A 27,691-nucleotide genomic window follows, 5' to 3' on the forward strand; every position below is an offset into this window, starting at 1 on the left:
AAGTGATAATAGGCATTTTTTTGAAAATGTTGAAAATCGATCTCTCTTCTCTCCTTTTGCAAAAAATAAGTTGCAATATTTTTTATGGAATGAAGAGTGCCAAGTATTGTACCATTTTGAAATCTTGATTATATGGGCCATCTTTTAAAATAACTTGCCCAGGGTAGTGTAGTACATTTTTTTTAAAATATGAAGTGTCAAAGCTAGCTGACATATTTTTTTAAAGCTACGACTCAATGAAACTTATTTTTTTTTACTAAACTCATAACGTTTATTGTTTGATTTGTGACTGCAATAAATAGAATGGTTATTTATGATGACGTTAAAAAAAAATCACTCCAAAATGTGAAAATTTGTGATGACAGTACCTAAACATGACTGTGGTCTAGGGTATCGATTTTCAACATTTTCAAAAAAATGCCTATTATCACTTAACTAAGTGGATGGATTTTTTTTTTTAATTTTTACCAGAACTGATATAACCTGGCCTCTCGCCCAGTGACCGCTTGACTTTGAGTTTTGGGACACCCTGTAGAATTGTCTACAGCGAGTGACAAATGTATGTGTTTTACAACTGTATGTCACTAAAAGAGGTGTTCTTGATATTGATTTCTATTTAAATTATAGTAAGTATACCTTTGTTTTTATTTATTCGAACAAAATCTGCGGTATACTATACATTTAAATTAATGTAAATTATTTGACACTTCGTCACGAGAATCATGAACTTGCCTTAACGATATTTTTCAATACATTTTTGTAAAAAATAGTATTTTATTCTGTTTTACATAGGTGAATTTATTTTTACTTATTATTTTCGGATGTCGCAATATATTTTTCTATATTTGGCTAACCTTTGCAATCTAAACATCGGATGGACTGTTTATTCGTCAAGTCACTTGACATTTACCCGTAAATCAAAGACGTTTCTTTGTATTTGAATTAGAAATAACAATTTTTACGAAAAGGGCGGGTTTTTGGTTATTACGATTACGACGATGAGTATGGGCTTACTCCTAATTGAAAACCAATAGTAAAAGGCAGAGGTTCGAAGCCATTCAGCCGTTTCACTTAAAAAAGAAGAAAATATTAAAACAATGTAATTCTGGCGTAACCAAATTCATTGCCAGTTTTCTGTATTGTTATTTTAACCACATAAACTAAGTATTCATAATTCCGAATATAAAGAAACTCTTTGCTAGTTACTTTTAAATTGGGCTTGTAGAAATTTAAAATAAGCTTAGAACGCGGAAAACCATTCTCCGCACGTTACACCATTATAATATAAAAATGTATTGAGAAATATATTACCAGATGCAAGTACTAAATCATGACTAAATACATGTTATCAACACGACCATAATTTTATAATGAAAACATTTTTAAGTCAATAATGCTCTTTTAAACGATTTAAAATACATAACATTTATGTAGTGTAAGTAATAATAATTTGTAGTGTAGCAGAATGTAATCAGGGTGTATAGAGCATTTACAATTTCATAATTTTATTTAATTTGGTAAAATAGTAAAAATGTTTAATATTATTTTATGCCTAGTTTTTTTTGTAAATAATACAAGTAATAATATATAATCATACAAGCTAAGGGTAAACAATAATATTGGTTGTCAAGTCGATGCTGAATACGAATTGGACAGATATAAACATATTGTCGTCTCTTTTAAACTGATAAAACGCGGAAGCAAAGGCAATGTTTTTAAATCTGTAAAATTACACAGAATAGATAGAGAACAGAATAGACACTAGGTAAATTTAATTAACATTGTAGAGATTTTAGATCCAATAGGATTATTCTTAATCATAAAAAATCCTTTAATAATTTTATGTAAATAACACAAATGTAAATATGTACTTTAAATTCATATATGAATATTTGTATGGAAGCAATACACGTCAAACGCGACGAGGCATGATTTCATACTTGTATTAGTTTAGAATATTGTAATGATACCATTGACTCTTGTACGTCAATGAATGATTCTAAAATATGTTCTCCATCATGTTCGATGTACGTTGCTTTATTTATAATAGTGTGTGAACTAGTCTAAGCTACTTTAATACATTCACAATGTTCAATGTTACCAAAGAATTGCACATAAATGTTTATTTTTGGGACAGTTTCTTTGTAGACGGTTTCTGTGTAGTCACGTGATAACTGAATTATTTGACTACGTAATTTCGTTAGTAGTTGCGGGTTTGAAGTTCTGCAATCGCAATCCTAATCATATGTCAATTATGATTATCCAGGAGGTCTACCTCGAAATACGAAGCAACGATTGAAGATCGTTGACACTATGTTATTGTGGAGACTTTACTCCGAAACGCACTCCGAAACGTCAAATGGCATCTATCGTATACAATTTTGACATTACTTTCATCGTAAAGCTGACATTTTTTTTAATAATAATTTTGGCTTGGATACTAGTCCTTTGAGCCATGTCTTCGTTTAATTATGTTTCTGTAAATATGGCCGCCACAAAGAGGATAGGCAATTTGAGGCGACGTGCTTGGATTGACTCGGGATTCCTTAGAACGGGCTGATACGGGTATTTTAGTTCGAGATTCGTATAATTTCGCGTTTTAATCTTCGATTAAGGCACAATAGCACTATCCTGTTCCACTTTAAACTAGATTTCACAAAATAATTGAAAGTCAAAATAAAAACGACACTTCCCGCCATCCATCCATCCATCCAAAAACTGACATTTGTGTAGTACGTGTGAGCTAGCGATGGGACGAATTGCATTTTTTTAACACGAGTTAACGAGATTGCTGACTCGAGTCGCAACTCGGTGTCTGATAGCAACAACGAGTCGCGAGTACAATTGGAACCGACAATTCATCGAATTGGGCACGATCGGTCGGCCGATTCGAGCGTGCTCCGAAGTTGGCCGCACCGACCGAGTGAGTAGCTCGGTATTCGCCTCGGCGCGTGGCGGGTACGAGTTAAATAACTCGATTCGCGCATTGCTAGTATGAGCTTCGTTGCGGATGCAGTCACGTAGTTTCGTATTTCGTGGTTATCTCCAGATGTCGGCGGTCAGGCATTCAAGCTGCGATTGCCGGTTGATATAATTTAGGGATAAGAGTTTTTTAATTGGGTTTCGGATTCAAACCATCACCATTTGTCCTGCAGTGGGACTTATAAAGGGCTAATTGTTACTAATTATATTTCACACTACACGTTTATTTTCGTCTATCTAACAGAAATCACATTGAAGGTTTTTTACTTTAAGGCGATGCTTGTTAGCCTGCTTGTCTAGTTACTCTGTTAATTATAATACAGAGATTCCATTTTAGACGTATATGATTGTTTCGCAGATTTCTTTTTTTAATTTCACCCTGTATTAATGTGTTGAATTATGTTGGTAATAAAATAACAGAACGGGCTATAATCTGCAGGCTCTTACTTAAGCATTTAGAATCAATCTTAAGAGTGTATACAACCTCAAATGGCTTTGGTTAATTCGGCATAACAGTGAAAGTGTTGTTATGTTATTACCGAGGTACAATAGGTAAGAACCCAACCGTAATACGGGAAAATTTTGAGTTCGAGCGGAGGTAGTATCAACTCTTGAGGTTAAATAAAATAATTGTTAAATAAAAAACAAACGACGATGGGACTTTGTCTTTTACCATTGTGTGATTTTTAGCATTCTAAAGCAATGTTTGTAAAAACATCTAAAGTCGAAAACATAGACTTGGATGCCCTTTACCTCCCACCTTCAGCATTTTAAAGGCGCCTTGGAATTATACGCTTACAGAAACGCTACAGTAGCGCCACTGTGGCGATGCAGCAGTTCCAATACTATCATTCATACAATATTTTATTATTTTGTGTTTTTCCCATTGTAGTTTACTGGCTCTTAGTAGATTACTCAGGTGACCATGTATCCAAAACGACACATTAGTAATGGAATCTCAATGTGTACTTAAGTAGCATTGCCTAAGCCGTTTCTGAAGTTAGTTAAGCAATATGAGTTAATGCTCACACGGTTATTAGTAAAAAACCAACAGCCTCTCAGCCCCCGTAGCATGGCCACGCATGGTAGTCGCGACGCGCGCGATAAAATTAAATAAGCGCGCGCTATTGGCTGTCTCAATCAGATTTAATTTAGATAGTCAATAGAGCGCGCTTATTTCAGTTTTAACGCGCGCGTCGCGACTATGTGCGTAGCCATGCTACGGAGGCTGGACTCTTACTAACATCATAAACAACATCTTTTGTTCTTTTTACGAACCATAAATAAATTTATCAAAAATAAACTTTTCGGTTTTTGTTGTACTATCTTAGACACTTTTTCGATCTATATTTTGGTAGTACTGTGGGAACGTAGTCGTACTTGTAGCGTAGTAAGAGGTTCTATTTAATATTTAAACAAGAAATTTAATCATAATTAGAGATTTAGTGTTGTTGTTCAGTTTGAAGATTCGTCCAGAACAACAATGTTCCTGTGACAACAATCCCCTTTTTGTATCTAGTTGTAAATACAATACCACCCTCTTATTTTTTTAGACAGTTCTAAATATAAAATAATAATATAATATATCCAGCCTGCGCTACAGTACCTACTTAATAAGTTGTTTAGCAACGCCTCCCGCGTGCTGTCATTCATAAAAAATATTCTAGTGGTGGGTGCTTTCTTTTGCTACCGCACAGAGCTATCACCGTTTAGAGCGATCTATTTAAATATTTGTCCGAAAGTAAAATCTGATGAATTATTAAAAGGCATGGAACAAAAGTTGTTATTTACGATGTTAATAATATACTACGGGATTTTTACTATTTTACAAGTAACCCTGTATACCCTTATAGGGTAAATAATTCCTAATTGTAACCAAAGAGGTCGAGAAAGTGGATTTTGTAATTTTTCCGGAAGAGGGGGAACGTGTTTAGTTTAAGATTTAGGTAGCACCATGGCAAAGAGAAAAAACAATGTTTCTGCCTCCCATGTCTCACAGCCTTGTGTTCATACAAAAGAATATACTTGACCTAATATTATTTTTGCTATACTGCCCTCCTTATCATAAACAACGCATTTGCGTTTGGGGTAACTTTTGCTTAGCAATAACCTAACCTAACCTCCGGTTAAAAAAAATCCGACCTCAAAAGTCATTCATCCCCTAGTTTACCACCCTCAGAGGTGAAATATTTTCTTCGAATTTAAATGGGACCACTTTTGAGGTACCCTCTTTCCAACAAAACAGAATCATCAATATCGGTTTTCAAATGGCGGAGTTATCGTGTAACATTCATACAAAAAAAAAGAAACATACAGACGAATTGAGAACCTCCTCCTTTTTTTGAAGTCGGTTATAAAAACTGAAGTTAAGTTTATTGAATGGGTGTTTCGCCACCTTGATATTCAATTATTTCGAATATCATAGTGGCTGAGTAAAGAAATAGATTTCTCACAGAGAAAAAACAAAGATTTGCAACAAGCACATAGAAAAAAATCGTAAGTTCTGCTGGTTCGTTCCGTGGCTTAATTGGCTGAGCATCTGACACGGATTGCCTGAGGATCCAGGTTCAAATCCAGCCGGATCGAATGAATTTTTCTTAGTGTTTCGGTCTTTGGTATAATAATTATAACAACATTACAAATTAACACATAATCAAATCGACTCATCCGTAGAACAAAGAACTATGTGCAAGACTACTTGTTCTCAGGACATTAGTACATTTCGTTCCTTCTTCTTCGCTGTGGATGTCAAATCGACCGTTGTTCGATTTTATATTTCCGAAACAAAATAAGATATATAAATTCTCATAACTCCTTTACATAGGCTTTTGAATAACGAAATTATTCTCGTAACGTACTTATTCTCTTTTCGCCATGTAATCGCATCGGACTCTGTTCTTCGGATGAGTCGAAATAGACCTGTAACTCCTCTTGGCTACAGAGGACTATGTACTATCACTGATGTCAGCCATCGACCGTAATGGTAAAAAACACACCATACATTAACAAGCACACAGGGTACCTGAATAAAAACTACACAATTAAATCAGAACATATAATTATACCGGATCAGTACCTAAGTAGCGAAAACTTTTTTATGAAAACATGGCTGTGATACCACTTCAAAGGCAGTAAAGGCGGTTTACACGAGTAAAGCTGTAAGTAATAAACACATTTCATGGGTTGTTTGGTAATTTCAACTTGTAAAACTTGTCTATTTTAAGTATGACATGTTATTTGTTTACCAGTCAATTTTAGATTTAAAAATAGTGCATCAATAATCACGCTTACTAAGTATGAGAAATTTCCTAATTACCAGTAATTTTAACACGGTCGATTTGACAAATTGAAAGATGGTACATCAAATAACTAAGTTACCAGTAATTGACAAGTTACTTATTAGCAGGGTATTGAATTTATCAAGATATTGCTTTTCTTTGATAATTATCCGTTATTATATCCGATAATTATTCAAGTTGATTATGAATACAAAGATCAAAACGTACAGAAAAATTTCGTCGACCCGGTGGGACTTAACCCATGTCCAGTCGTCAAAATTCTCCTATGTGTTTTTGTCATAGATCTTTGCACAGACTTTGTCGTTTGTGCTGAATTTGTTGAGGAAATTTTTCTGTGTGTTTCGATCTTTGTATTCATATCATTACAAAACTAGTGGAGTTATTTCACAAAAAATCTCAATAAATATACTTACTCGTATTCATGTTGATTCACAGTTTTGTCTCTACAACTTTTGAGCAATTATCGTGATAATTATCAGTGATAATTATCGTGATAACTATCGTAATAATTATCAATGCTAATTATCAGTGATAACTATCACTTCGAACCCTGCTTACTCTGTTACTTGTAAGTTTTATAAGTTAATTAACAGTGATTTCGATAAGTTGAAAGATAGCGCTTCAATTATCAAACATGCCAAGGAGTGGACTTTCAATTACACACGTAAATAACTCCTGTAAACCAGCAATTAGTTAGTAATTTAAGTGTTTACTATTGTTACCTATTATAAAATATTTAGTATCGGTTTTGTTGCCTTAATCTTGTTGCCGCTGAATTACGTATGCGTAATAACGCTCGATATCCTGATAAGTTGAGACACCGAGGTATACAGCTTCCTTTAAGATCTCTTAGAAGACTAATAGAATTACAATTTTGACTAAATGAATTATTTATTTTATGTTAATGTTTTGAAAAAATATATAGTAAAATTGAGGATGTACACTGATAAATACACGGCGTTAAAAAACGATTCATAAACATTTTCACCATAGAAAGAAAACCAAACTTACCTCGAAATTTCACAAGAAAACGCTATATTCAATTTTACATATTTTAATGATTTTTTTATATATAAACTGAACTAGAACACGTATACTATACATACGATATACGGGCGAGCGTGCATACAAACAAACCGCGCTACATTCTATGGAGCCACCATAGTTTTCTTATTATAACTTTGGCAATTGCGGGCGCGGAATTTAGCGACATAATTTTTGCTAAACGCTTTAGGAGGTAGATGCGTTATTACAACACGTATAGTAACTAAAATTTCTTTTAATGCAACAAAATCGATACGAGAGTTAAACAATATACTTCCTAAGAAATAGAATACAATGAATAAATCAATGTTAAGCTTTTTATAACTGACATTTTCTCATATTATAAGTGGATTCTTTTCTAATCAATATATTAACATCTTTGTTTGTTCGATGCATAATTTAAAAATTTGGTTTAAAATAATTTATTGGCATTTAAAAATAGGTATGCTCCTAAGGCTCAATTTATATTGCGGCGGAACGGCATGGAAGCGAGTTTTCGTAACGATATTGTACATAGCGTAATGAACTTTATGGTCAATTGTGTAACATACGAACTAGTTACGAGCCAATAATTACGTCGAAATGTAAATTGAGCCTAAGGGGTAATATTATATTGTAAAGTTAAGCTTGGCCGTTGCTTTTGTAGCACGGTGCTGTAATGTCCTATTACAGTTATTTATTGCTGTATAAATATATTAAAACATTATTTTAAAACGAATACTAGTACTTCAGAAGTAAAAGCAGGTTAATTTCAGTAATGGCTAACTTTATGATATTTCCTTATAAACGCCAAACTTAAAAAGTTTCAAATTAGGTTAATTCTTTAGGACGTATATGTATTTTTAGATCGAAATATTGTTTTTATTTGTAAAAATAAGAAATTATGCTTATTTGTGTAATAACATTTTGTTCCTTTTTCTAATTTGCTCAAGTTATTTATTTGTTTTAAACGAACGGTTCAATAATAAAGACTTGTGATCAGAGAAGAAATAGTTTTATTTGACCTTTCAGTTAGAATATCGTACCTATAGGTACGATACACGACTTTTTAACTGGGAAATCTGAAACTACGCCAAGTACAGGGACACTGTGTTAGGTTAGGTATCATTGGGTCTGTTTTTTTATAGAAATAATTTAATGTACAGTCACCAGCAAAGTCGAAGTCCAAGAATCATTTATTCCATAGGTAAAATAAACTTACACTTGAAAACATCACTTTTAAGCTATACTGCTCGTTCACTACGCTGACTTCCCTGAGAAGAACGAGCAAGAAACTAGGGATTGCTGTTTTCAAATAAACTTAAATGCTATGGACTACAGTATGCACTGAATCAAATTTGTGTCGAATCTAGAGCCATGTCGTCTTTCCATAAATCTTTATCTAACACGTAGTCTTCAATTTTGTAATATTACTTTTCAATTAAAATATTTTTAATGTACATACTTTTTAAACTTAGGAAATGATAATCTTAATATAATATGCTCCGGAATCTTATTGTATAAACGTATACAGTTCCCCATAAAGAGTCGTTTACCTTGGTTAAACGAAATTGTGGTACCATGAGTTTGGACTTAGCCATAAGGTTAAATACTTATTATCTTAGGAAATGAAACTATTTTTCCGGATTTAAATCGCGTATATTTGTTTTTTCAAACAAACCGACGTTTCGGGCCCTTTACAGGTCCCATGGTCACGGTTGACTGAGGTGGTACAGTCTTCAACCAGTTATGTCTAATATTAATGCAAACCACCCTATTTTTTCACTGTAGTTACAATAGTTTAATTAAATACCTTATTTTTAATTTTACAAAGAAAACATTCCAATTTACGCTACATTAAGTTTTACAAATTATTTTATTGAATGAATTTTTATTAAGTTTAATTTATTATTTTTTTATTTATTACTTATTATCTTCTGTTTTGTTAAAATCATGTATATTTTTACGGGCATATAAAATATTTGAGTAAATGTATTGTGGTGCCAGTCATGATACCAGTCTCCTTAAACTTTACTCTGAGAAAAATCCGAGAACCTAAACGGTATCTATACAGAAAGAATCTCGTTTTTACAATACAAAATATGGTTTGCATGTCGGCCGTAGCACATCAAATTCGAACACCGCCTCCAGTGCAATGGAAGAAAATCCGTCTAAGTGTAGCAAGCTACGTTTCTGTAAAATCTAAGCTACACTTAGATGTTACAGAAACGTAGGACATGTTGTAGCAAGATTGGTGAGCCGTGGGCTCAAAATGGGTGGGAAGGACCACGGTGAATTGCACAACCTAAAGGAGGCCTAGATCTAACAGTATGAGAAGTCGGGCTGTGTTTGGTGATGATTGATTGATGATTTACAATTTTATTTTATACAGGTTGTATATTAGAAAGTGATACTTATAGAGAGCGTTATATTCCTGATTCTGAACCCAAAAAAATGATAAACTAATGAACTTAAACTTTGCAAAAAAATTTATTTTTATTTTTTTTATCGACTACTACTTGTGATCAACATTACTTATCGAAATCCATGCACACCACTATTATTGCTCCGACAGACGCAGCAGCGAGAACAAAGCACAGGTCGACACTGTTTGCAGAGACAGTGCACGCGCGACCTTGGCCTAGCGAAGACACGTAAATTATTTGTACTTCCGCTCGCCCAAACACTGCGCCGGCGGCGAACGCGGCACTCGCCTGCAAAATGGATATTTATTCTAACGTCGAATTGACTGAGGCGGTGCGACTTTACGCAATAAGTGGTGATAGTGTGAGGCGAGCTATCGAAATGTTCCCAAATTGGAGTTTACGTGGAGGAGGTGAACAGTGTCGAAGTTGTTGCATGAGAGGCTTATCTCAGCATTTTATACTGTGAGACAAAATGTGTTTGTGTTGATCAATTTAAAATAAAATTTTCTACGACGTGGTAGACTATGCATTGTGGAAAACGGTGGATATTTTGAACACTTGCTCCGTACCACGTAATTGTAAATAAACTGTAAATAACTAAAAAATCAGTCATTGTAAATAATTTGATTTCACATTTTTAACTACGCCAAAAACCTCAATCCTTATTAAATGATAATTGAATTATCTTTTTTAGTACGTAAAACATTTCGATGATAGTTCATAAGTAAAAAATAATTAAAATAAGCTAAAACGTAATCATTTCGATAACAGCTTTTTCATCATAACATAAATGAGTAGGTGAGAGAAAGATGTGAAATCATTGTTATTGTTGCTGTCTCACTCGGCGCTGGCTTGGTGGGAATACTACCAAGCCAGCGCCGCAAGCCAATGCACTCGAAATCAACCGTAAAGGGAATCGGTTTATTCCTATGTATGTATAGGCGAGTCCAGGCGGCCTTCAGTGTGTGAGTGTGTTGAGTGTGTGTGCCTCGCGTCGACCCACGTTGCGGCGGCGGCGCGTATTCGGACCCCTCGTGGAAGAATAGCATAAGTGCAATTACGTTAAATATGTTTATTGCTCCATTAGATACAGAAAAAAATAACCCACATCCTCTTTATTTTTGTAATTCTATCGGCTTGTATTGTAGAATAATAGCGGCAAAATATCACTCTGACAAGAAAAATATATATACTACGTATAGTAGCTATATTGTATACCTTCAAGTATTCTCCTGTAAACGATATCTCTTAGTGGCAACGTAGGGGTAACCCTAAATAAATAAATACAATACATTTTAGTAATAAAATGTACTGTATTTATTCAGAATTATGGTTTGTTCTCATTTATCCCAATTATGACATTGTAAAGGCGGCTTCACATGGCCGCAATTCCCGCGCTGCGCGTTTCGCACACACGCACCGTGTTCTTCTAACCGCCTGCGGCCTGTTCGGATCCGCCACTGGTCGGTAACTTTGAAGGTGCCGCGCGAGAGTGCGTGCGGACTATGCTCTCGATCAGGGTTGTTGCTGATGCAGGTTTTATACATCAGCTGGTGCCGATAAGTATGCTGATTTTATTATGTATTAAAAAAAACGCGGAAAATGTACGCATCTTCACTGAATCTATCTATACGAAAAAAAATCTATTTTCTTTGGTATTGTAATAAAATATTATTTCAATGATTTTGTGACATTTATTAACAAAAGAATCGATCTGAGTGAAAACATCAATCTGCCTAGCTTAGGAATTTTATTAAAGTTATATTTTAAAAACAACTGAGCTGCTTTTTTGGCTTACAGTCTGTTCCTGGAAGGTTTGTAAATTATTCCAGTGTGCCTTTTAGGTCATGTCACAATTCGAACATCCGCAATGAATATCAGCATGCAAATATATGCATATTATTTGCAGAAGCGGATGCGGATGCTGATATCCGCAAAAATCTGCTAATCACAAAACCCGAATACGCGCCGCACCGCCCCCCTCGCGTCGGCGTCGGTCCGAGGCCGTTCGGACTCACCCGTTTCGCGAGCTCGCCCTTACAAAAAGCCGCGTTGGACAGTCGTGGGCACGCACCATAGATAAGTGGCACGCACCACAATATACAAGTGTAATAAATACTTATTTATATTATATGTATTGTTTTGAGATAATCATAATTTATAAATGTTTATTTTAATTTCTTAATGTGCTGGAAACATTCTTTCGTAGATTATTTGTCAATATCTATTATTATCTGTGGGGAATGTAAAACATCATAATATAATAATATGAGTTAAGAATGTTTATTTCATAAGAAATGTGAGTGAAACCGACACGGATCTTATGAAAGAATTATAACAACAATTCTCTAATTTACATGAGAAATTAAATAATATAATTAAAAATATAAAAATAATAATATAATTAATCCTATATAGTCCTGCGTAACGGATCCATTTAAATGATTATCTATAGTAGAAAAATGATATTTTTAGTACGTGATCTGACGTTTATAATAATTTGTTCGTATTTTAAATTGTCGTTTTGTCGCCCACTATTACTTGACAGTGAAACGGACCCGGATATAGAATTTTTAACGGGACTAAGTAACAGTTTCGAATGGGAAGTAGAAAATAATAGAGGTTTAGAGACGGAACATGAATTATTGCAAAACAGGATGTCCCAATGGAACTGGACCGTTTTGTATGAACAGTGTAAATATGTAAATAACATGATCGAAAGCAATAACAGGTATGTAGTGTTACACCATTTAAAAAAGTATTTTATTTATTCTGTTATACTGCATTGTACGAACTCGCAAATTCGATAATTTGTATTATATTATGTATTGTTGTGACCTTCTTTGGAGCCGGCGTACCTACTAGGTTTGGCTGACCAGCTGAAGTGACAATGCAAACTGACAGAAGCTGAGTTCGTGTTATTTTAATTACTTGATTATAAAAATAAAAAGAAAATAGGCTTTATTTGACATACATAAATTTCGAACAAAAAATAATAATAAATAAATTGAATTAAAATAAAAAAAGAAGCATAAAAGAACAAAAAAGTATGTCAATTCAGCCTCTGAAGACTATGCTAAATATATAGCCTTCGCTGTTATTCTGTCACCACTCGTCATAATATGGAACATCACAATTTAAATTATATACTTACAAAAAAAAATCTAAATTAAAATAACTGTAGACATTTAAGCAATAAGTGAATAAAATTTGACCTTATGCTATTTTGTAAACGTTTACATACGATATACAGTTGGCCGTGCCACTCATCAGTTTTAATTTCAAAGACCTGACACTGACACGGCATCCATCACCCTGAGACGTAATGATGGCACTTCACATGGCTACTTGATATTTCATATATTTGGCAAACAATCACCATGAACATAGCATGCGTGACAAAGTAAGGTAGTGGAACCAATAATGGACGGTTTAAGGATTTATTTTTTGTTTTAGTCTTTTAATTTTGGATGAGTTATCCAGTGGAACTGGAGGAAAGGTTTAATTGATTAAAAAGTCTTCAAATAACGATTAAAAGTCTTTTAATCATATCAATTAATAAAGAAAACATTGTTATTCGAGAAAAAGTAGACCCTGTTTGAGTATCCTTATATGGACAGCCCAATTTCCAATTATAAGCAGCTGTCATGGACGGTTTTCAATCATAGACACCCCACCATGGACGGTTTCCAATCATGGATACCTAAACATGAACGATCAACGATTAAACGAATTGTGTGACGTTTCATATAACCCATTTGTGACTGGTAACAATGGATGGTCATTCGCTTCAGTGCCATGTCTAAAAAAATCAAATCCACTAGTGGACGACCAGTGACGGCCACTGTTTCCATTACTGAGTTGACTTAAAATAATGTAACAAGCCATACACTAAATTAAAAGTCTGGCTTTATAAAGACGCTAAACACAAGTAAAGATAAAATTAGGGAAAAAATGTCCATGATTGGGTAAATAGGTAAATGAGATCCAGTAATAAACATTTAAAATTTTCCAATAGATGTTAGATTATTCTTTTACGGTTATGTTTTGTTTAGGTGCTTAAAACAATACCAAAATACAAAATAATCACAGAAGTCACCACACTCATATCACATTCAAATATGATTATAAAAAACGTACGTGAGGCGCGGTCCTTTGAAATCAGTTCTATTTTAAATTTGTTATCACCGTCTTATTTCGCACCGTGATAATGGCGAATAAAGATGGTCGGCTGGTGGCTGTCAAAATTTAACATGTCTTCCATTTTGATAAAAAATGATAAAAATTTTGAAAGTGAAAAGAAATAGTTAACGTTTCCATATGTTTGGCGGTATAGTTCAAAAACGTTCATGATTGGTACACTGTCCATCATCGGTTCCACTACCTTATTTGCCTTGTTTGCCTATTGGACAAATACAGCAGATACCAAACTCGCGTTACGGCGCGCTGGTCTGATTCTCGCACTTCAAAGGAGCCAAATAGGCAAATACGCAAGTAAACCGTCCACGCTATAGTCATATTGATTATTTGAACCCTTATTACTCCTTATTTATATTACCCAAGCGTAGACGGTTGTATTAGTCTGTTTGGCTGCACGTCCAGTATCTTTCAAATACCTCAAACACCCAATAGCGAATACAAGCAGCCATGTGAATTGCCACCATAAAGTTGACAAGTCCCATGTGTCAGTAATTTCACCAGTTCCCAATGCTCATATTACTGCTTGGCAGCAGAGATAAGTATGGTGACAGCAGATACACGCCTAGGCGAACTCTTTCACAAAGAGCTCTACATTTTATTTTCTTACAGTCATACAGTTTTGTAAGTGTAGGTTGTACCTGTTCCAATAAAATATTTTTTTGATCAATAATAAAATAACATTTCATAGATTTCTCTAGATGATGGATATGCGGCTGAAAAATTGAAAACCAAATACAAAGATCCGACAACAATCACATAGAAAAATTCGTGAGGTCCGCTGGTTCGTTCCGTGGCTTAATTGGCATAGCGTCTGGCACCATTTGCTGGAAGACGTCGTCGGTTCGAATCCGACAAGATCGAAGGAATTTTTTCTAAGTGTTCGAACAAACTATAGTAATTTCACAAAAAATAATTGAATATCGTGTTGATGAAACATTCCGACATTCCATAACAAATTATATATAGTTAAAGTTGAAATGCTGTTAATCGTGACAAACCTAGAGGAATATTAACTAAACTTTTTTTTATGATAATAAGTGATGGACGAACAAGTCGCGCCCCTGGTGGTAACCGACACGCCTGTCCATAGCAGTCGTAGTGCCATTCAGAGCTTTAAATCACATATGTTTGAGAGGCACTGCCTCTGGTGCCATCACCCTGAGACAAAGTTTAAAGTCCCATGTGCTAGTAATTACACCACCTGTAAAATTACATGCACATGGTGCCCTTCAAAACCGGAACGCGCGGCAATAATCTCACTACTGCTTGGCGGCAAAAATAGGTAAGGTGGCAGTACTTCCCTGGACGAACTCTTTCACATGGAGCTCTACTGCTACTATCAGGTATTTAAGTCGAGTTTTTGTCGCCATGTTTCGACATAGTCCGTAGTCCGTAATTATGAGCTTTCGCGATGGTGTGACTCGACGGAAACATATAATTTTTAGGTCGTTTTTGATGATACCTATCTAGTAATTAATTATTCTTATTTGTGCCTACTCAAAAGTTCCCACTAATGGAGGTTTACGAATTTATCCAACGAATATAATTTGTTTCAAATAAAATAACATTTAATTTGATTGATTAGCATAATAATTACCACCGTGATATTTAATATATTTTTTAGAAAATATTCCACTATTTTGTTTACAAAGACGGAAAAAACAAAGATAAATGTATCCGTTCCGATTGAACTGGAGCCAGTCTCTTGCCTCACCATTTTTGTTAAAGCGGCTACACACACGGCAGCGACGCAGCCGCTAACCGTCTACTTTTATTCATGCGCGTGATTTTACGCAGCGATGCAAACTTGATACAAACGCGATGCAAACGTGATGCACGTTTTAAATTAATAACTAATTTATTTATTTAATGTATTTATTAATTTCCCTTTTATATTTACAATTAACAAAACAAAATAAACCTATACAGATCTTTCGTATTATTCAAAATAAGCGACTGTATCGATGCAGTCGCGAGTTTAAGATTAAAGTTTGAGTTTAAAGTACAATGTTGGAATAGAAAAGGGGAGACATTATACTCTATTTCTTTCAGACAAGCCGATTTAAATAACTTACGTAGTCCTGGGGCATCATATCATCATAAGGAAGATCGGAGTGTGGCGAACATGCTCGCCGAACACGTTCGAGTGGTATGCATAGTTCTAACTCACCCGAAGAACCATGAACTCAAGGCGAAACACGTTAAGGCTACGTGGGGGAAACATTGTAATATTTTAATGTTCGCAAGTACAGGAAAAAGTAAGTCCTTTTGCGGGGCTAAGGGGGATCGTCACGGTTTTATATAATCTAATAGCCACTAGATGGCGTTGGTAAGGAGAAATAATAGTTTTACGATTTTCGCAAAATTGGCGGCCAAAAGTTATACTTGTACGCCATACGCCATTAGATGAATTCATGAATTCATTCATTTAAAATTCATATAACTTTTGACATACAATCTTTCAGTTAGTTAAAAATATATATTTTCCGCTCGAAACTTACATACACACATACATGGATATTGTCTAGTGTTCTCTTTGTCCAAAGTATGAATAATGGAAGTCTGGAGTTCGAATCTCTGGTCATGTATTTTTTTTATATTTTGCTTGTATTCATGTTAGTAGTCAGGATTTTTCTATATTATTATTTGTAAATATAATGGAAACAGTCATTTTGCTTTAAATAAACGTATGACACTTTTCTACGTTACTTATTTTACTTACAATTTGAGAGATGTAAATAAAGTTTCTCTTGCGGCGGTGGTGGCGTTTTCAGGCGGTGCTGAACAGTGAGTCAAAATTAAATATAAATATCGTCCCACCCTTAGAATAATAACGCATAGAAACCTAGCCCGCACACTATAAGTGAGGCAAATTGTAGGGCACCCTATGGGCCTACACGAGCGGGCGCGCTGTCTGTGCTCAAGGTGAAGTTGCACCGCGAATATTTCAAAAATTTTTGCTAGAAATGACGAAATGTGCGGTAAATGGGTTTAGAAATAGATCAGACAAACATAAAATAGACACTAACATCACATTCCACAAGGAAGTAATGCGTTTCAACTTGTATTTTTATGTAAATATTCACTAAAACAGAAAATTAATTTCGTTGCATCAAGATAGGAAAATGTTTCAAAGTATCGGATTGTTTCTCCCCATTTTGCTATTTTGTTTCAAAATAATTATATTACGTAATTTTTTGAGAATAGGCAATATCGCGACGGTTGCAAAATTTCTACAAATGTACACCGCCGCAACAACATTGTAGGGAATTTACGTTAGCTATTTTTACGAAATATATTTAGTATTTGCCTTCATTAGTTTCATGTGAAAAATCATTATTCTTGTTCATCATACACTCATTTAAAACAAATTGTCTTGCCCAGACTCAAAAGTTCTTTATTTCAGGGAACTAACACTGACTAAAAAAGTTGTCGTCAGTTCTCCAAAGTCGTGTATAAATAACTTTCAGGTACAGGTTCTTTATTGTTCTCGCGTACTTTTCATGTATACATAATATCAGTCTAATAATAATGTTCATTACGAATATAGCATAATGAATAATAATAATTATGCTATATTCGTAATGAGCACCCCCAAATACCTCGAAAACGATACCCAACTTGCCATTATTTGAAAAATCGGGTCTGCCATTTTGGATTTAGAAATGAGTGCCATATTCATAATGAGCACCCCTAAATATCTCGAAAATGATGCCTATTTTGCATTTATTTGAAAAGTCGTGTCCGCCATCTTGGATTTAGAAATAAATGCCATATTCGTGATGAACACTTCGAATACCTAGAAAACGATTCCCATATTGCATTTATTTGAAAAGACGTGTTCGCCATCTTGGATTTAGAAATGAGAAAAGTCGTGTCCGCCTTCGTGTATTCAGATATAAATGCCATTTCCATAAGGATTACCAAAAATAAATTTTTGAAAATTCTTGTCACTTGACGTTGTCGATCGACAGTAACGATCGACAAAATCGAGCAAATCTGTAGGCACCTTTACCTTACGATGAGTTAAGCAGGATATAATTTCCCCACTTTTGAGGGAAATGTTATTCCATGGCATCATTATTTGTATATTTGTGTGCGTGCCGACGAACGTAAATACAAGTAGCTTACGCCTACATGAATTGACATGACTTTTGTCTGTGGCAATTCGCTTGATATGAAACTATCACTCTATGCGTTATTATTCTAAGGTCCCACCTATAAACGAACTAAAGAAATTGTTTATTTTTCTTGTGATAATGGATACTTTTGAAGTACAAAACTAAGTAAATTACTTTGCAATTCCACGAACCCCATATAGTTAATAACACAAACGCAACTATAGTCGTAAACACCACCACTAAAAATATGGGTATTCGACACGTTTTTCGCCGCTCTACGAGTCATCCCAGAAGATGTTGATTATTCGACATTCGGTCGAACAAACTGTAAAGTTTCTATTATGTTTATTTTACGCGGAGTGAGGGTGTGAAAATTAACTTTATGAAAAAAAAAATTCAATAAACAATATTGCTGCCGAGCAAAACACACAACTTTTCACCTCACTATAGCGAGGAAAATGGTAGATGAAAGAAAAACAGTTGAACTTTAAACGATTACATTGATTTTTTTAAATTAAAAGAATAAGTTAATCTTCGGATGCGTTCTGAATTTACACCTCATCAAATTTTATACTTGCTTGTACTTTTATTTTGTGTGATTAAGTGATTATTGAAATTATTTTAATTCTTTCACGAATTAAAATAATTTAATAAACACAAGTAGTTAACATTGTCAATTTAATGTTACCTAAATAAGTAATGTACAACAAATCGCGTAGTTGAACGTGTCATTATCTTTTTTTTTTTCACCGAAAGGAAAAATTGGGTGCACCGGGTGCACCACACCCACAGTCCATTGTCAAGTTCGAATTTCAAAAACCTTTTCCACACTGGCGTGCAAAAAACGATTTTGCGCGCAGATTTCTAATGAGAAAGAAAGCCATTCCGAGCTAGTGAGCTGAAAAATAATTTACTTCTGAGCCATTTTGTTTAATATGGATTTCCGCAAAGTAATGCTTGAATATTTATATTAATTACTTTTGATGGGCTTTGGACAGCTCTTATCGTAAGCTACGTATAATTGAATTGCAATTTTAAGCATCAATATTCATGTGGTCATCACTCTTATATACTATTTTAAAATATATCTATTAAATCGTCATCGACGTTTAAAATTTTAGGCCATTCGCTTCCGACCGTCGAGCTACCCGTTCAAGAAGGCAAACATTATCTATGGGGTAAGATAAAGGCAGCCTTCAAGTACGCGTACGACAATTATGCTTCTAAGGCTGATTGGTTCCTTAAAACCAATGACGACACGTAAGATGTTGACACATTTATACATATTACACTTAATTATTTTAAATTATAATATATATGACAAAGTATAATAACCTCATTTCAGCTACGTCGTAATGGAAAATCTACGGTATATGCTAGCAGATTACGATAAAGCAATGCCATTATACTTTGGATGTCGTTTTGAGCAGTTTGCTAGACAGGTAAGATCTTCAGTCGAATGCTCAAGATATTGTAGAACTACCTACTATTATGTATCATCGCCACATCAATTGCTAAGGCTTTTACGTTATGCCACCGCCTTCGTTTTTTTATAAACTCTGAGGCGTCCCTACAAAATGCACCTATAATATTCCAACAAATTAAGGTTTCATCATTCAGCCATACGACGCCCACTGCTGGGCATAGGCCTCCCCCAACGATCTCCACGACGATCGGTCCTGCGCTGCCCGCATCCATCGGCTTCCCGCGACCTCCACCAGATCGTCGGTCCACCTGGTGGAGGGCCTACCCACTGAGCGTCGTCCGGTGCGCGGTCGCCATTGAAGAACCTTAAGAAATTAAGGTTTATGTTAGGTATAATATGCTTTCGCGCCGACGACGGTGTAATATGCCTACACCGACTATATAATATTACATCGACGGTATAATGTGCCTACACCGACATTACGATATGGCATCGACGGTATAATATACTTACATCCCTGACGGTGTAATACGCTTGCACCGACGAAATAATATTGCACCGACGATATAATATGTGTGCACATTATACCGTGCACATTAGTACAGCACGTACGTAGACCACCCTTTGCTAGAATAGGAGCCTGATCACTGATCGTAGTAAATTTTCAATCGGTATTCCCCGAGCGTTTTTGTTTATAGAGCGGTAAAATTTAATAATATCTCATTGTGCACAGGGTTACATGAGCGGCGAAGCTGGTTACGTGTTAAGCCGAGAGGCTATGCATCGGTTCGTAACGATAGGTTTGGAGTCACCACCGCTCTGTCTCCAATCTGACAAGGCTGCTGACGATGTTGAAATGGGTATTAATTTCACTTATTTACTTCACATACTTGTCAAGTTAATAACAAATACCAATAAAATAACAAGCCGATGGTAAACTTCTTTGGCCGAGTAAGCAGCCATCTCTATAACTGCCTCCATGGCCGAACGGTTACCATGCGGGATTGCCACGCAGAGGTCCCAGTGTGGGTGTAATTTGTAGTTGTCTATGTGTGTGTCCATGGCACTCGCGACACGGGGTTTCCCTAGTGCGAGACTATGTTGAGTGTGTGAGTTACAAAAAAAAAAAGAGTATGCCCCTTTAGCAAGTCTTCGTAGGTGCAGCTGATCGAACACAGTCGGCATGATGTGGGTATATACTAATTAGATCGATTGGTATGATTAATTATTATGAAATGGAAATACGCATGCAATGTTTTCATTGGCTATTTAATTGGCATTAATGCCTATCGGACAACAGTGTTTTCTTCTGTATTACTAAGTGAATCATTTAAACTTCATTTTTAATTTAAATTGATTGTTGGTTCATAAGAGCAGTGGCCCTGACGTGGCAACAGACGCTGGTTCAAATCCAATCAGATCGAAGAAATTATCTTTGTATTGTACGATCTTTATATCAACAATGTGTAAAGCTCAGATTAAATAATATATTATCGATGTATCTTTGAAGAAGAATCAATTATTTATTTATATGGACATTTATAATTATAATTGGGATTTTATTTACAACACTGGCATTAGCATTAATGAAAAATTTAGTGCATTGATAAGAATATTGACATACTATATTGATATACATTTTCTTATAAAAAAATTTACAATTAAAAAAGGAAACCATACACCGTGGGTGAATAAAGTACTCAATCGTTGCAATTTATAACAATTTATTCATTTTAACAATTATCAGTTTCCACAAAACACTATATTAGGTAATTGCGTGTAACACTATTCTGATTAAATAAATCTATGAGTCTGCGCCACTGTCGTGTATACAATGACAATAAGGTAATGTCCGCTAAAAACTCAAGCAAAGTAATATCGCAAACCGTAAATAATGAAATTTCAATTACGACTAAATCACAAAATGTCCAAATAACGCATAATGGAAACCTTGTACCGACTGATAAAATTCCAAGTTGTTTCAATGATTACTTCCTTACAATTACTTCAAAATTAGATTGACATAGTAATTGTGAGAAATCTCTGTCATGCCTTAGAAAGTATGTAGGTGAGTGGAATGTTCCTCAGTTCAACCTTCCAACTGTTACTTGAGACCTATTTATTGCAGAGGGTGGTAAAGGGAAATGTTGTATGCATCAAAAACACTGGACATATACTATATTTCCATAAGTATATTAATGTAATGTAATTTGTGGTTGTCTAAGTGTGTGTCCATGGCACCCACGACACAGGGTTACCCTAGTGCGGGGCTATGTAGAGTGTGTACGTTATTTATAAAAAAAAAAAAAAAATAGTTCCAAACATATCAAAAATGATATAATTCATTACATCCACAAGCATTATGGAACATTTAGAAACAAACTACTTAATATCCGACAGACAATTTGCTTATAGGAAAGGTGAGTCCACCACAGCTACCGCGCAAAGTATAGTGGATTCAACCATTACCAGCATTGATGATGGGTATAAAACAGCAGGTATTTTTTGTGATCTCACAAAGGCATTCGATGTAATTGGGAATGAATTACTTACACAAAAATTAGCTATGTATGGTGTCACCGAAGTTGCCCACGATTTAATAAAAATCTTTCTTAATAAATAGAAGGCAAACAGTTCAAGTTTGTACGGACGACAAAAAAACCAACTCCGCTGCTGGTGACATCACCATCGGCATCCCTCAAGGATCGGCCTTGGGTAATACGTTGTTCCTGACGATCTTCAACGATCTTGCGCACTATATGTTTGCAGATGACACTACTGTCATAGTGTGTGCTAAAAGTTTCACAGAATTGTTCGAAGAAGTAAATACACGTACAGTCAGCTTTGTGAATAGTTTTCTGCAAATGGGCTTACCCTAAACACATTTAAGTCGAACTTAGTGTTGTTCTCAGGAAGAAATCCCGTATCATGCCCAATAGTCACCTCCGCGGTTCCACTTTGCAACACATGCAAGTTCTAGGGCTTCACTATAGATTCAAACTTAAGCTGGAAAGCCCATATTCAGTCTCTGTGCGAGAAACTTGGGAGGTGCTACGTACGCACTGCGGAAACTGCATCCCCTTGTGTCCACTGCGGTGTTGAGGCAAACGTACTTTGCATACTTACTATGGTATTACAATATTGGGCAATTCGACTGAGTCCAAAAGGGTTTTCGTTCTCCAGAAATGCGTACTACGAACCATAGTAGGCATAAAAGGCAATCAGTCCTGTAAAAGCCTTTTTCGAAAGCACCACGTGATGACGGCGTATTCACAGTACATTCACGATGTAATTGTTTTTGTGCGTAAAAACATACGTATTTACGAGCGATGCACAGGCGGAGGCCGACTATTACGTAACATAGGAACACTGAAACCCGTTGCTCATCGAACCGAACTCGCAACGAGAAATCCGCGAGTAATCGGGCCCCGATTTTACGAACACCTACCTACAAGTCTAAAAAGTGTTACAAATGACGAAGTGTTGTTCCCGACTGAAAGACTTTTTATTGGATAGTGAATTCTACAGTGTAGATGAAGTTCTTTAAAAAACATTGTAATTATATTTTTAATTTTGGACGTTTGTATTTTGAAAATATTTCAATTTTTATTTGTATTTTTGTAGTACGTATTTTTCTTTATTTCTCTTTTAATTATTTTATTTTATATTAACAATAAAATTATTATTTACATTAATGACGATCATGTTATCCTTTGACATTATATTTCGAATTGTAATATTTAGAAATTGATAATATGAAATAAATGATTCTATTCTATTCTAATGAAACTCTTTAGAATCTGTGAAGTTATGTACATACATCATAATCTTTTTTTAACCGACTTCAAAAAAGGAGGAGGTTTTCAATTCGTCTGTGTTTTTTTTTTATATGTATGTTACGCGATAACTCCGGTATTTGTGAACCGATTTTCATGATTCTTTTTTTGTTGGAAAGGGGGTACTTCCATAGTGGTCCCATTTCATTTTGAAGAAAATCATCCACCTCGATTCATTTTTATAAATAGCGCCTAACTTTAATTTAGGAACAATTACTTTAATGGTTGATTTTCCTATTTCTCCAATTCAAGGCGTTTTTCTCTCAATATACTTTGAGTAGTGAGAACCGATTTTTATTATCTCCAGTGTCAAGTCCTATTTAGTGGCGAACTAGGGGATATTTCAATAAAACTTAGCAAATAGACGTAATTCCACTTACTTTTGAGGTCGGTTTTTTTAGTACTCTGTACTGAATTATTTATTTTATTGACACGTTTTCTTACAAAATCACTCAGTTTATGACATGTGCACATAACAATAAAAGTTCTCCGTATCTATAGGGCTAAAATTTTAGCTGTTTTTGAACATTTTCTTTTATGTAGTTACATTATAGCGATTAGAGATTGGTTTGTGAATAATTTAGATGCCTTTGTAAATGCCTTTTTCTTTTTTTTCTTCTTTTTTAAATAACGCACACACTCAACATAGCCCCGCACTAGGGAAACCCTGTGTCGCGGGTGCCATGGACACACACATAGGCAACCACAAATTACACCCAAACTCACGAGAGAAATAATTGTAGGCCATATAAATATTTCTCCCGGTCCGGGAATCGAACCTGGGACCTCTGCGTGGCAGTCCGGCATGGTAACCGTTCGGCCATCGAGGCAGATAAATCTGAGTTACCTAAAAAACAAATTTGGATTGCTGTAATTAGACTATTCTGTATGTGCATGCATTATTTAATTTCTATACAAAAGTATAAATTATTTATACATAATTTACATAATTTAAGGAAACTCATTTCGATATAAACAGGTAACACATACAAATTTACGCCGAGGTTTTGTGTTTCGAGTGAATCTCAATAAATATCGGGTAAATAAATTACAAAACAGTTAAATTAATAATAGTTCCCTGTCAATAGATATTCCATCTTATTTTTTAGTTTTTGGGGACAACTTTTTTAATGCTTAAAGACACAAGACGGCATTTTTAAACATAAAATAACTAATCACTCGTGACGTGCAAACAATACGACGCTGAGCTTAGTAATGACGCGAGTTTGTATTCGCTTTTGAATTTGTATTTGCTTTGGTGGCTTCATTTTCGTGCACGGCGCAAAGTAACGCACGCACGGTGTAAAGTATCAAGCTTGACTTACTCTTGACCATGTCCTTTAAAATAATTGTGTCGGTTTAGGTAGGCAAACATGGTGCCAGATGACTTCACTACTAAAAGTTATGGCTATTATTGCAGGCATATGCCTGGAGAATCTAGGCGTAAAGGCTATGGACACACGAGACGAGTATACGCGCGATAGATTCTTTCCAGTGAGCCCTACAGAACACCTCTTCGCGAGTAATCAACAGGTAAATTGGTACATGGAGTACGTCTATTATTCTATTTCTAGACGCGCGGTAAGGTTTGTGCAATGATGTAAGAATAGTTATTGTTATGCAAGGCTGCAAAGTTGTTGTTTGACGCGTGCTTGTATGGAAACCTGAGCAAGCGAAGGAAGCTAAGATTGAATAAATAGATTGATTCATAAATAGATTTCCGAGCATAGCGAGGGTTTCAATTTCAAAATTTTACTGCCGAGCGAAACACATAACTTTTCCCTCACTATAGCGAGGAAAATGGTAGATGAAAGAAAAAAATAATTGATCTAAAAAACATTTTTTTCCATCCTCTAAGAAAAAACATCAATTTTTGAAATTAAGAAAAAGTTTATCTTCGGATGCGTTCTGAATTTACACCTCATCAATTTTTATTCTGGCTTGTACTTTTATTTTGTGTGATTAAGTGATTATTGAAATTATTTTAGTTCTTCAACGAATTAAAATAATTTAATAAACACAATTAGTTATCATTGTCAATGTGGGATTATAGAGGATTATGAAGTGCATTTCATGGAAGGCATTAACTGTTATTTAACCATAGCCTGTGGTAATAAAGTAGAAAATGCTAAAAATTTAAAGACACTCACACACACACACATTTGAGTAAAAACGACAACAACAAACAATTGTGTATTTTATGTTTTATATATATATGTACGATACAGTTGTGCGTCTCTTATGTTAGGATTCGCTCTGGACCTTTTGGAGGGAAAAGTGTCGTTTTTATTTTGACTTTCAATTATTTTGTGAAATCTAGTTTAAAGTGGAATAGGATAGTGCTATTGTGCCTTAATCGAAGATTAAACGCGAAATTATACGAATCTCGAACTAAAATACCCGTATCGGCCCGTTCTAAGGAATCCCGAGTCAATCCAAGCACGCCGCCTCAAATTGCCTGTCCTCTTTGTGGCGGCCATATTTACAGAAACATAATTAAACTTCATGCTTAGGCTGATGGCTTTGCCAAAGCCTTAATAAATTAAAAAAAAATCTTATGTTAGATATACATATGTTAGGTTCCAAATTATGAAGCTAACATATTGAAAATAATTATAAAATATAATTAAAAATAAGGTATTTAATTAATAACTATTGTAACTATAGTGAAAAAATAAGATGGTTTGCATCAATATTAGACATAACTGGTTGAAGACTGTACCACCTCAGTCAACCGTGACCATGGGACCTGTAAAGGGCCCGAAACGTCGGTATGTTTGAAAAAACAAATATACGCAATTTAAATCCGGAAAAATAGTTTCATTTCCTATGTGTAACAATAGCGAAAACCTAAGAACTCGATAACATATTGAAGACAACACAATTGAAGCATTGAGAACAACAAGGGCGTTCGGTACCCAAAGCCCGTTTTGATGTTATTGCATCAAAACATGTTAAACAGTATCTAGTACCTTATGACAAAAACTCATTTCGATCTCCCTTCTAGAAGGCGTAACTTTCATTCCTTAAGAAGGTGGCGCTCCGCTCTGTGGCACAGATCATAAATGTGGTTTGAATTTTGGACACGTTACCACCTGCAGTTTGTAAAAACTTATTATTTTTGTAAAAAAATGTCTGAAACGAGAGAATTCATCCTTAACATGGAGCATCCAGGAGACCTGAGAGAAGCTGCTGAAGATTAGATGACTTTCAATTTAGCGAGTTCAATTAATGATTAAAAATACGTTGAATTTTTTTGTAACTTTTAAATAAGATTGATTGACAATTTATATCTTTAACCAATAATAAAACGAACGCCCCATTAATTTACTAGTTTGGTGAAAAAAGGGCGGATAACACACGGAAAAAAACTGTTTCTAATTATTTTAAAATAATAATAACACTTGAATCTTTTAGCTAAATCATAGGATAAATAATAATAAAGTATATGATAATAAAAGATATAAGACATCAAAACTTTATTTTAAATTTTCTCGAATCACACTGTTACGTGTTACATCCAATGCTTCAATTTAAAAAACAAATTGAAAGAAACCTGCATTTAATATTCTGCTAATTCACTAAAATCCAATTCAGATAGCGTCGTCGCAGTTATGGCGGCTTTATTTTATAGAGAAACTATAAGTCAGTTATTACTGCCTACACGATGCCTCAGCCGAATTTAGGATACAAAAATTTACTATTATAAATTGATTCCAGAACATAATTACGTGTTTTTTTGCAGGGTTTCCGTTGTTGCTCAGACTACGCAATATCCTTCCATTCCGTAAAGCCTGAAGAAATGTACTTGATGGAATATCTTATATACCATCTCCGACCTTACGGGAGAACCATCGGCGAAGATACGCATACAAAATTCGAATTATATCACAGGAATACTGATTCACCTCAAAATAGTATTGCAATAAGAAGAAAGGTTATTAAGAATAGTCCGCAGCAAAAACTTGATACAGACAAATATAAACTTCCTGACCCTGAGCCAAGGAAGTTAGTTGAGGACACTGATATGCTTCAATATTCATAACAACAATAAGTGCACTTTTTTATTTTTTATTTTATGCCTACCTCAACATGATTGTATGTATACATGAACAAATTAAACCAGTTGGATTGAAAATTTGTTTAACGGTGCTGGGGGTCGATTCATAACCTTATGTCTCGTGCAGCGTGTCGGCTATATTTCGCGACTGCGGTCTCACCAACTCGTTGCGACTTGTTTTAAAGCCCGCAACACATGTTGGCCGAGCCTAGGCGAGCGAAGGCCAATACCAACGTGTAGACAGCCTATTTGCCTTGCCTTCGCTCGGTGTCACTCGCCTAGATAGCCGAGTGAAGGCGAGCGCCAATGTACATAGGG

At 35.0% G+C, this 27,691-nt stretch overlaps 1 protein-coding gene across 1 annotated transcript; it reads left to right on the plus strand.

Moving 5' to 3' along the window:
* The first annotated feature begins 12,387 nt into the window (after window positions 1–12,387).
* LOC113235876 (glycoprotein-N-acetylgalactosamine 3-beta-galactosyltransferase 1-like) lies at window positions 12,388–27,358 on the plus strand. Its single transcript, XM_026471797.1, has 7 exons — window positions 12,388–12,461; window positions 15,983–16,188; window positions 19,173–19,311; window positions 19,397–19,493; window positions 20,211–20,337; window positions 24,734–24,846; window positions 27,059–27,358. Exons 1-7 carry the CDS (start codon window positions 12,388–12,390, stop codon window positions 27,356–27,358), a joined length of 1,056 nt encoding a protein of 351 aa, XP_026327582.1.
* Window positions 27,359–27,691: the final 333 nt, after the last annotated feature.

Source organism: Hyposmocoma kahamanoa, unplaced genomic scaffold, assembly GCF_003589595.1.
Source record: "Hyposmocoma kahamanoa isolate Upper Pololo Valley unplaced genomic scaffold, ASM358959v1 88, whole genome shotgun sequence".
Taxonomy (NCBI): domain Eukaryota; kingdom Metazoa; phylum Arthropoda; class Insecta; order Lepidoptera; family Cosmopterigidae; genus Hyposmocoma; species Hyposmocoma kahamanoa.